This window comes from Sus scrofa, chromosome 6 (genome assembly GCF_054392235.1).
Source record: "Sus scrofa isolate SSC_HxYL_T2T_F1_AM1 chromosome 6, Sscrofa_HxYL_maternal_Yorkshire_Landrace_v2.0, whole genome shotgun sequence".
NCBI classification, from domain to species: Eukaryota; Metazoa; Chordata; class Mammalia; order Artiodactyla; family Suidae; genus Sus; species Sus scrofa.
Window position 1 is genome coordinate 102308289 of NC_139388.1, and position 12117 is coordinate 102320405.

General features: G+C 44.4%; 1 protein-coding gene across 21 annotated transcripts in view; it reads left to right on the plus strand.

Annotated features, from left to right (window-relative positions):
- PIEZO2 (piezo type mechanosensitive ion channel component 2) overlaps positions 1-12117 on the plus strand; it is a 303672-nt gene that overhangs the window by 191080 nt on the left and 100475 nt on the right. For all 21 annotated transcript variants that reach the window (XR_014807528.1, XR_014807530.1, XR_014807531.1 and 18 more), the window contains 2 exons: positions 8968-9130; positions 11624-11743. Coding sequence is in view for 15 of the 21 variants with exons in the window: in XM_084964032.1 (XP_084820158.1) it covers positions 8968-9130; positions 11624-11743 (283 nt within the window). In the remaining 6 variants the exon portion in view is untranslated. The remainder of the gene's footprint in view (positions 1-8967; positions 9131-11623; positions 11744-12117) is intronic.

A 12117-nucleotide genomic window follows, 5' to 3' on the forward strand; every position in this document is an offset into this window, starting at 1 on the left:
TTTTCTTAGGGTTTCCTGAAACTCCAGGAGTTTTCTTATATCACCACTTACTCTATATGAGAAATGGGACCATATGATTTGAAGCTAGCAAGCTTGGATTCATGAGCCCCACCACTTCCTACCTTTGCCTTCATTTGTGCCTCGGACTTGCATGTGTAATGAAGCCAGTAGCAGATTGCCAGCAGAGCTGGCCTAGGACATTCGACATGGCACCTGGTTCATGGGAGGACCCATGTGCCTGTGTGGTGTGAGGCACATTCTCTCTGACTTTGTAACGTCATTGGTTATTAACTATGTAAGACTTTAAAATGATGTATTTAAATCTATGTTACATTATAGCTACTTAGAGAAAGTTATTTTCATGGGTATAGAAATGCCCACATTTGCCGTTTTTTTTTTCTCATACTCCCAGCATGAAATGCCGCATGGCTTAGAGGTTGAGCGTGGTCTTGTCATAAGAAGTTGTACAGGGTGACCAGCTGGTCCTGGAAGTCCTGGTTCTGACTCATTTCTCACATTTCTCTCAGAGGTGAAATGTGTTCAGGCAAGGGAAACAGACCATACATTTACAGCCTTCATACACTGGAAATGTTCTCCTATGAACCTGAGATGTGACATCAGAGAAGGCTCGAGGGCCTTCCACAGGGAAATAGAAAGGACCATCCACATGGCCTCAACTTGTCCGTCACCCATCCCTGTCTTAAAGACAGCACACCTTCTACCTGGTGCAAAATTGTCCTCCGGACAGAAAGCTTTTATTAGAAGGCAGCATTCTGCACATGTAGTATAGAGCCCAATTACAGCAAACTGGCAGCCCGTTAAGGCATACATGTTCCAAAAAGGACTTCAAAGCCATGATACAGAGCCCGGGGGACTCAATGCAAAGTTTTTCCAAGCTTAAGAAAACAATGTTCTGTGGAAACTGTCAGATTCTTTTTCTACCCCCCAAAAAAGCATATATGGGTTTGGCATGGAAATGCTTTTCAAGCATAAGCAAGAAACTAATGAAAAAAGACATTAAACATTGGCTGTGTTTTTCATATGATGCAATTCAGGGGGAAACGGGGGTTGTCAGCCAAAACAGCAAGAACTCAAGTGTAAAAGCAGTCAGTCCTCACACAGATGGGACGCCACGAGGACAGGAGTGTGTTGTTGGGAGGTCACTTAGACACGGGTTCAGTCTTGCTCCAGCAAAGATCTTTGTCTACCATTGAGGAAATTCCTTAAAAGGGTTGGAAACACAAACCTTCTCTCTGTGGACATGTGACTTCCCTTGCCTTTTTGACATTGTATCCTTGCTTTCTCTCCTGTGTGAAACTAATACGGTTCCCCCTGCTCCCACCAACAAGTTAGATGTTTGGACTTTACTTGTGCTGACGGCACCACAGACTTTTGGAGTGTTAGGAGAGTCTGTCCCCATCTCCTGGTGGCTCTCAGGCTGCCTTGCTGGCCCCACTATTCTCAAGGGTAGTCCTCATACCTGCCCTGCCACCCGACCACATCATTCAGGGATGCTAGGGCCTTCTGGAGGCAAATGTGTCAGAAGCTGGGTACAGTTGAAAAGGTGCCCCAGGACTTTCTGTTTTGCCCCCTTTGAGGGGACTTATTTTTGTCCTTATTAAGGATCCTTGAACCCATGTACCTTCCCAGTTCTAGACTTGGAAAGTCTGTAAGATCAAGACTGTTGAAATCAATCAAGTCTGTAAGATCAAGACTGTTGATTCTGTGTTCCGAAACATCCAGAACAAGACTATAGCTTGCCTTCATCCCGTTCACGTTCTCCTTGGCTTAGAAAGTAGCTGTGGGCCATTTCTATGCAAAGAGTATTCCTTTTTTAAAATAAGAAGTTAACGTGCATATCGAGGTGTTTAAGAGTGCACATTTGTGAAACAGAAGGACCTATGTTACTCCAGCTTTGTCCCTGGTAGCATTTACTGCACATTATGTAGGAAAGGGGACCCACGCAGAGCATGGTGACTTGCTGGATTGCAGAAGCAGAGACCAGAGTTTGGAGAGGCAGAGGGGGCTACACTTGTGGCACAGGCTAATGGAGAGGAAGCTAGGCATGGAAAAGCCCCAGAAATCCACCCAGATGCTTTAGCTGAATTCTAAGCTATACTTGCAGAGGGGGAGACTCCATGAAGTTAGGCAAAGCAAAACTCCAGGGCACAGAGCACATGTTGAGGAACTGTAAACTCAGAAACTCCTGGAACTCACACAGATTGGGAAAACCTTTTACTTCAGGCCAAAGTGGGGAGACTTCTGAGGCTCAACTAGCCGTACGGGAGAGGCTCCTCTAGACCTGCTGTAGTGAAACTGAGAAGCAAGCCTGCTAGGGTGACGCTGATCTCCAGGTGACTTACCTGCCTAGTAAAACAAAACTCAACACTCTTTAAAGGAAAACACCGCAATCCAGACACTCAGTAATATAAACATTGCAGTGTCCAGAATCCAGTTGAAAATTATTAGTCATACCCAGAACAGGAAGTAAATCAATCAGTGAAAACTGACCTAGAAATGGGAAACTATTTGAAGCAGCTCTTTTAATTGTTTTCAAGGTGGAAGAATATGAACATCATGAAGACAAAAATAGACTCCATAGGAATGAACCAATGGAATAAGAGAACAAGTGGAAGTGAGAGAGGTGTTAAAAAAAAATCCCATAGCAGAAATTAAAAATTCATTAAAGGGGCTTCAGAGAAAATTAGACATCACAGAAGAAGAGACCAGAGAACTTAAACATAGGGTCTTAGAAGCTATCCAAATTGAAGGAGAGAAAGAAAGGAGATTGAGGAATAATAATAATAATAATAAACAGACCCACAGTAACCTGTAGGATAATTTCAGAAGGTTTAACATAAGTGTAATTGGAGTCTTAGAAATGTGAGTACAAAAAAAAAAAATTTAAGTAATAATGGCCAAATGTTTCCCAAATTTGATGAAAAATATAAATCCATAAATCCAAGAAGTTCAAAAGTCCTCAATCTAAACAAGCAGCAAAGAAAACCACACCAAGCCACAATATAATTAAATTTTGAATGGCAGAGATAGAGAAAAATATTAAAAACATAATAAAAAGTACATTATGCACAGAGCTCCCATTATGGCTCTTCACAGTGGTTATAAACTCGACTAGTATCCATGAGGATTTGGGTTTGATCCCTGGCCTCACTCAGTGGGTAAAGTATCCAGGTTGCCGTGAGCCTGGTATAGGTCACAGACGAAGCTCAGATCCTGCATTGCTGTGGCTGTGGTGTAGGCCGGCAGCTGCAGCTCCAATTCGACCCCTAGCCTGGGAACTTCTGTATGCTGCACGTACAGCTCTAAAAAAAGCAAAAAAAAAAAAAAAAAAAAAAAAGTACATTATGTGCAAGGAAATGAGAATAGGAATTATCACAGACCTCTCATCAGAAATGATGCCCGTCAAATGGCAAGAAGGCATCTTTCAAGTTCTGAGGAAAGAAAGAAAAAAAAAAATCAAGGTGTAATTTTATATCCAAGGATGTAGGTGGAAAGAATAAAGACCAAATAAAGATGTTCTTAGATGAAAACAGAGTATTTGGCATCGGCAGATCTGAACAACACAGAATAGGTCCTTCAGACTAAAGGAAGTGATTCTGGATAGACCCTTGAAGCTCTTAAAATCAGATTCACCTCTTGACTGCCTCTCAGAGATGCTTTGTGAAAGATATTATGCCTGAAGTTGCAGCAATTGGCCTGGGTCCATCAGAGAAAAATCAAGAAGGTGAATGTCAGCAGTGCATTGAGAGTAACGGAGGAGTTTGTGTTGAATCACCCAACCTAGAACCTCTGTCTTTGGGCTGTGTGTTAGGTAAAGCATGAAACATGGATAGAGCAGCCGAGGCCAAAATATAACAAAGAAACAAGCAGTTTCAAGACCGACATAACTGAGTCCTTGGAATAAATTTACCTTACATCTATTGAATTGTGTTCACATTGATGACATGAATGAAATCTAAACTCTTTCATTCTTGATTGATTCTTCCACTGACTTTGAGAAATTATTAGTAAGGCTGCTCCTGAGGCCACCCTTGTGATAATTCTGAATAAAGGCTATGTTTAGAAAACTGCTGTTGGTGCTACAGAAGCTGCTAAGAAATACATGATTTGGGCTCTCGTGTTTAACCACCTATTTCAAGACACAAGGCCAAAGCCATATAAGAGAAGCCTGATAATAGAAGACATTGTGACCTGTGGTTAAACGGGAACTGTAGACATCAGATACACCAAAACATCAACCATGCACATTGAGGTGGGCCTGGGGAATGGATGGGATTCGTACTGGCAGAGATCAATAGGTCATGAAGACAGTAGATAAGAAAGTCCCACTCAGAGACAAGAACCAAGAGCTGCCAGCTGGAGAATGACTGGTCTGCCAGGCGGGAAATCTTCCCAGTTATTGTACAGCAGAATTTGATAATAACTGTAGCCTGGTGTGTTTCCCATATTCCCCGTTTCCAAAAGGGAGTTTTTGCTATGATAGTACTTCTCCACTGAAGCTTATCAGACACAATTCTGCGGAACTCTAAGAAGCTATATCCTAAACTGTAAGAGGGGACCAAGCATCACCTAGGAACCCAGCTGGTGAGTTGCATCACTGGGTACTCTTTTGTGATTTTTTTCTTTTTTTTTCTTTTATTGTCTTTTTAGAGCTGTACCCGAGGCATATAGAGGTTCCCAGGCTAGGGGTCAAATCATAGCTGTAGCCACTGGTCTACACCACAGTTACAGCAATGCCAGATCTGAGCCATGTCTGCAACCTACACCACAGCTCATGGCAACGCTGGATCCTTGACCCACTGATCAAGGCCAGGAATTGAACCTGAATCCTCATGGATGCTAGTCAGATTCATTTCCACTGAGCCGTGACAGAAATTGAGATGTTTTTCTTAGGGTGGGAAAGAGTGTACTCCATGTGTGAGAAGAAAGAATATAAAGATATTTAGATTATAGCATGAATGTACCACCAAGCAACTATTCTCTACTGATTCCTCATAAATAGCACTAAATTCAAATATTAGCATTGCTGTCTAAACAGTAGCTGTATCATTCCAGCTTGAATTACCTACATCTATACTTTTATATGAGGGAGAATTTAATATTTATCTATTTCAAAAAGAAATTCAGTGATCATCTAGCTTGCAGTTCAAAACCGTTTTACACAGGATATTTCCAAATCCCAATCCAACAGTTCTAAGTTGCGCTGGCCTGAGAAGGGTTTCCAAAATGTTAGGCCCATAATTTCCAATCTTCACAACACCTCATCCAGTTCCATATTTACTGTGCTTATTTTCCAAGTGAGGAAACTGGGGCTCAGAGAGGTTCATTGCCTTATGCAAGGTCACATCACTAGTGATCCAGGCAGGATGATACAGGCAGTAATCCAGCCCATATCTGGATTCCTGTTCTTTCCATTGAGCCCTACAGCCTCTGATTTTTTCAAGTTTATTATACAGTCATGCTAAGGCCATTTAATTTAATGGATATATTTTAAAGTCAAAATATGAAGTAAAGAAGTTCCTGTTGTAGTGGAGTGGAAACTAATCTGACTAATATCTGTGAGGATGTGGGTTCCATCCCTGACCTCACTCAGTGGGTTGGGGATCTGGCATTGCTGTGAGCTGTGGTGTAGGTCACAGACATGGCTTAGCTCCCTCTTTGCTGTGGCTGTGGCGTAGGCCGGCAGCTGCAGCTCTAATTCATCCCCTAGCCCGGGATCTTCCATATGGGGTGGGCACAGCCCTAAAAAGAAAGAAAAGAAAAAGTACAATGTGTGCCACTTGAATCCTTATCATTTTTTAACATTTAAAAATAAACCCATGTTTGGTTACCCTAGATGTATGGCCATCAGGGGAGGGAGAGAGTGGGAAAGGATGGAATGAGAGGAAAAGTGGGTTGTTTTCAGGTGGTTGATGTCATTTCCCCACAGTTACTGCCCTGAGCCTCATCAAGGTTCCCATGTTTGTTTAGATTAAGTCCCCAAGGACCTTCCATGCAGCTAGAGTTACGCCAGCTTGGGTTCTGCACCCAGGCTGGGAGAGGTCTGCCTCTGCTTTGCTTCCTCCTCTGCCGTTTCTTCCCTCTGGGCCCCCTTTATTTCAATGGAAGGATCTAAGATTAAAATGAGAGGATTATTATTATTTTTTTAATTATATTTTTTCATGTTATGGCCACAGCTGCAGCATATGGAAGTCCCCTGGGCTAAGGGTCAAATAAGAGCTGAGCTGAGACCTAAGCCACAGCCACAGCAATGCCGGATCCGAGCCCCATCTGCGACCTACTCCATAGCATGCGGATCCTTAACCTACTGAGTGAGGCCAGGAATTGAACCCACATTCTCACAGGGACAGTGTTGGGTCCTTAACCTACTGAGCCACAGCAGGAACTCCTAGAAGATTATCTTGAAATGGTTTATGGAGAGGAGTCTTTGCCTCCAAATGATCATTTCACCCTATTTTGAAAAAATATATTTCCATCCAAAGATTTAAAACCTATCGAGACTTTTATCAGCCTCGCTGGTACTCATCCACCTAGTTAGTAAGGGCTTATGTAGTTGAAGAACATGCCTCCCGGAATCAGTATGAGAGCCTCGGATCCTAAAGCACTCAGAGCTCTTGAAAAGAAGAGACTGAATTCAAAATGTGGTGTCCAAAGCCACACCCAGGAGGATGGCTGCCATCAAAACCCAGAAAAGTCAAGGGTTGGCTGTGATGTGCAGACATATGACCCTTGTGCACTGTTGGAGGGATGTGAACTGGTTTAGTCTCTGTGGGAAACAGGGTGGTGGTTCCTCAAAAAATTGAAAATTACCGTGTGGCTCAACAATTCTACTTCTGGGTATATGGGCAAAAATACTGAAAGTGGGATCTGGAAAAGGTGTTTGTACACTCATGTTCATGGCAACGTTATTCGCAATAGCCCAAAGTGTCTGTCTTTGGAGAAATGGATACAAAATGTGGTCCATCCAGACAATGGAATAGTATTCAGCCTTCAAAAGGAAGGCGGTTCGGACACCTACTACAATGTGGATGAACCTGCTCAGTGAAATAAGCCAGGTACAAAAGGACAAATACTGTATGAGCCTACTTACAGTCTTCCAGGTACCCAGAGCAAGCCTCTTCATGGAACAGAAAGCAGAGTGGTGGTGGCCATGAGCTGAGGAGAGAGGGGAGGGGAGCTAGTGTTTAATGGGGACAGTTTTAATTTTGCAAGGTGGCACGTTCTGGACATGGTTATACCATGATGTGAATGTGGTTAATACCCCAACGCTGTACACTTAAAAATGTAAGATGATAAATTTTATGCTATGTGTATTTTACCACAATGAAATGTTTTAAAGTAGGGTTTTATTTTCAGTATTGCGTTATTTCTTGTGAATGGCTTGGTTTCTGTATTACCAGAGACTGAGCAGATGTGGTCTGGAGTGAACCTGAAAACAGGTGGAGGTTTTATAAATCTGCTAATACCTGCAAGGAAAATCAAATACCCTGCAAGTCAGAGCCAAGTCAGAGTCACCATGTGCCACCAGATGTTAGGAGAGCTTTAGGGGGAGGGAAAGATGGCAGAGCAAGGACTCCGTGGCAGAAGGACAGATGGCTGTGCCCCCTGCCTGCCTATGGATGGGGAAGGGTCGGGGAGGGAGAAGAGAGGGAGGAGGGGGAAGGGAAAGGGGAGAAGGAGGGGGACTGTCCAGCTCCTCTGATCCTAAATCCAAAAGCTTTCAGTTCTGTGTATTTTATGCAAGAAATTTGCATTTTAATCTAGGACTACAAAATGATGTTGTTCAGGATGTTCCACCATTCTCAGTAGAACATAACTCTTTTGTTATCAGGTAATATTTCTTTCTAATGCGAACTACCAAAAAAAAAAAAAAATCTGCCTGGACCTGGAAGAAAAGACCTATAATAACAACAAGTTCTGGTACAACTCATTTTATTCTGATTAAAGTGGAAGGAAATTTAATTTCTAGTTAGCTTTCTTTAAAATGTACATTCAGCAATTCAGAAATACGGCATGAGCCTTGGGATAATAACAGCAACTGCTCTGAGAGGTTTTACAAGTGGAGGTCATGCAGTCTTAGAAATCCTTATAGCTGAATGGAGAATGTGACATAAAAAATCAAGGGAGTTTGCATATAAAAGCTGCAAACACTGGAAAGATGTGAAATTTAGTTGACATGTAAAAGTTTCATTCATTTAGTAAAGTCATTTCTAAGAAAAAATTTACATGAAGTGAATTTCCAAATGAATCATATTTGCACAATTTCCCATTATATCATCAGATATGTCCTGGTTGTATAGTAGAAATCAACATTTTAAAAACCCATTTCAAAGTTAACAATTAAAAATGTCTAATTTTAATGCTTTGCAAAAATCAAATTGCCCATAAATAAAACTTGACAGAAATATGTCTTCCAGAAACTAGCATACAATATCTGGCTTTTATGGCTGAATCATAGAACTGTGTCCAATTTTAATATTTTCCCAATAATATCAACACTAACTGAAGAGCTGATGCTTAGTCCTACCAGAAACCAAGCATGTGCTCATTTAGCTGGACTTAGTAATGTTTTACTAGATACCCAACATTTTAATAATTCAGGGTTTTAATAGGGCTGATTGACAGTTAAAGCATACATTTCTAATAGGTGTGCAATGACCTAGTATTAGCTAGATTCGTGAAGCAGTGTAAAGATCATCTGAGCAATGTTGCCATGCATTTTATGCACACATACTCTAACACCCATGTATGCTTTAAGGATGCCTGTAGTATATGTATATTATACAAGCATATATAGATATTATTTAAAGATGTAGTTACACTCAGAGAAGAGTCATGAAGTATTTGGAGCAGGAGGAATGCAGCTAGGACTAGCTTGTGAAGGAGCTAAAACAAGTCGTTCGTATTCTGTTGCATTCTGTTCATATTCTCTTTGTTTTTACACAGGTTGTTTGGTATCAAATCGGTAATTCAAATAGACTGTTCCAGCACGTGGAAGATCATAGCAAACCCAGACCTGTCGTGGTACCACCATGCCAACCCCATCCTCCTGCTGGTGATGTACTACACGCTGGCCACTCTGATCCGCATCTGGCTACAGGAGCCCCTTGTAAGGATCAAAAGAGTTTCATGGTCTTGTCTGCAGAGTAGCCTGGAACTCCCAGGTGACATGGTTCATTCCTGTCAACTGCTGATTAATCAGTACTATATTTTGGAAGAACTACAGGTTCTTGTCCTAACGTGTTGTTTCTGCAAAGAGTACTCATTGAAAACAAATACTTGCAGAACAAAAACTGGCTTCCCTTTGACAGTATCACCCAACCCCTCCAGGGCTGCTCAGAATGCAAGTGGGAGGGGAGGACGAAGCTTCGTTTTTATTGAGGGCTTACTAAGTGCCAGGCCATGTGCCGGGCTGTGCGTTTCCTTCAGTCCCTTACAGAATGCTGAAAAACAGGGATTGGACCCATCTTAGAGATGAGGAAAAGGAGCTTAGGAAGGTAAATCACATACTTACTGAGCAGTAGAAATCAGATTCAAACCCACGTATGACGACTCTGTGATGCCACACCCTGTTACCATGGCGACAAGTGCTCCCCCAAATCTCAGACCTCCAGCTTCTTATGATGCAATGGTGATGGACAGCCCAGCTCTCAGTGTTCCCGTGACCCCCTGAGGTCCCATCACGAGGCCCGGCCAAGGACGGGTTTGTTTGCTATGGGACTGTTCATAAGATGTGGCATTTTGGGGGCAGAAAGGGAGCATCTTCTGGTCCTTCTCTCTTTCAGTGACAGAAAACTCGGGTCCCCTTTTGTCCCCCCAAATGCCTGTGAGAAGCTCAGCTGTGAGGCAGCAGAGGGTAGGCAGGTGGTGCAGATGAGGCTGCCACACCTCACTGCCACCTGCTGCAGAGCAGCCCACACTGTAGACGACAGTTCTGGAAGGTGTGGCCCAGTGGACGTCTGCGACGTTTCCCTTCCAACTTGGGGCCCTGGTGCAGTGCCTGCCTCCCCACTCTGTCTTCACCTCCAGGCTCCCTCCACGCAGTCAGCTGGCCTGGCAGCCAGAGTTTATCGAGGGCCAGCTGCCTCAGACCTGACCTCAGACTGGGGCTGGAGCATCGTCCCAGAGGCCAAGGCTGCCCTGGGGCATGCACATTCCATCTTCTGAGGGGAGCGTCTCTGGTGTGAGGACCCCACCCCACCACACAGGCAGCCCACCGATGACAGCCATCCTAAGTGTCCTTGTTTGCAGGGGTCTTTTGCGTGGACCCACTGGTGGCAGGCCCTGGTGACAGGATGCTTTAAGGGCCTCAGGGAATTCCAGCCATCTTCTGGTACCCTTTCCTCTCACTCTCTTCTGAGATATGAGTGTGCCAGAAAATCCTTTAAGGTATCATAGTGTTTGCTTCCTCCACAAACACACACAGCTATGAGTGTGTGCATATGCACACATAATGTGCAAAGAAAATTAAAATGTCTTACAGGAACCATTTCTGAACAATGCCTAAGTGCTAATGGAAATTACTTAAAGCTTTTGGTTCATAAGCATTCCAGATGCCCTATCTCTGTGATGTGTCAGATGGGCTGGACCTGTTACAGCCCCTCAGGCCCAGGAGATGCTTGGCTTCCCTATCTGTGGGCTGTCTGGGGACCAGGGAGGCAGAGGGGGGTGGGGGGGACAGTCTATAATCCAGGCGCCACAGTTCACCAGGGGGTCACAAACCACAGTGCCTGGGCAGTAGGGGGGTGGATGACAGGGCCTCCATTCACACCAGCATCCACACCGGGGGTCAGTATTTTATGTGGGGCTGGGCTCTCACTGAGGCCAGGATGAGGACAGGTGGCTGTCATCTCCTGGCTCCAGATGGCCTGGCACGTCTCATGAAAAACATGCGTTCTGCAGTAAAGGTCTACGATGCACATTTGAGTGAGAGAAAAGCAGGTGTCTGGAGGTAAACCTAATACGTGGCCCCCTGCGGCCTTGGGTGCTCTCTGGGGGCTCTCAGTGGGCAGGCTGGATCCCGGGCATTGGGCAGTAACTTGAGGTGCCCCCTCCAGCCCTGAATCAAGGGCATGTTAGTGCCCTTCCTTCAGGGAAGCCATCCTCCGTCTCACTCTGACTCCTACTCCCCACGTCTCCCCTGGACCGACTGTCTGATTTAGGCCAGGGTCCCCCGAGGCCAGGCAGCATTTTTATGCATTAGCTATGATTTCGCTTATTGTGTGTAAGTTCTAGAAGATTACAACTTTAATCGATTTCTTCTCAATTAAAGACAGACCATGGCTGGGTTACTCAGTTAGGTGTGACTTCTGTGAACACAGCACAGCCCCTTCCTGCTGCAGGTTAGGACACACATAGGAGGCCTGACGACTTAACATGCAGGCCTATTCCTGTAATTCACAGGCTTAGAGGGGACAGGAACAGGCAGTGTCGATGAGCTTCACATCGACAAGGTGGCACTATGGTCATTTTTAAGTGTCTGGATAAAATCCCGCAGAGTGTACACATGACTTTACAAATGATCCTCCGGGGCAGAAATGAAAAGCCATTGTGGGAGCTGCTCCGGGAAGCAGGGCTGTCCTGTGGTTGTTCTGTGTCTCAGGTGCAGGACGAGAGGACCAAGGAGGAGGACAGAGCCCTGGCCTGCAGCCCAGTCCCCATCACGGCCGAGAGAAGGAGAAGCCTGTGGTATGCGACCCACTACCCCACAGACGAGAGAAAAGTAAGCCTCGGGGGAAGGGGCTTCTCTTATTTTGCTGCTTTTGTATGATATTGCTGAATACAGAGCATACACCCCACGTGCAGACTCAGATCACTCTGTTACAGGAGTAGTTTAGTGATAAGTTCTAGAAATCTGTTCAGAGACAGGAACCCAATGCTTGGAAACAAAACCCCTCGGCTCCCTCAGACCCAGGACGATAGCCCTTTTATGTTTCAGTGCCTCCCCTCGAAGTCCCTTAGTCCTAATAAAAGTGTGTTCTTAATTTTGAAGAACAATTTTGTGTTTAAAAGAAGCAAAACAGGAGTTCCCGTCATGGCGCAACGGAAGCAAATCCAACTAGGAACCATGAGGTTGTGGGTTCGATCCCTGGCCTC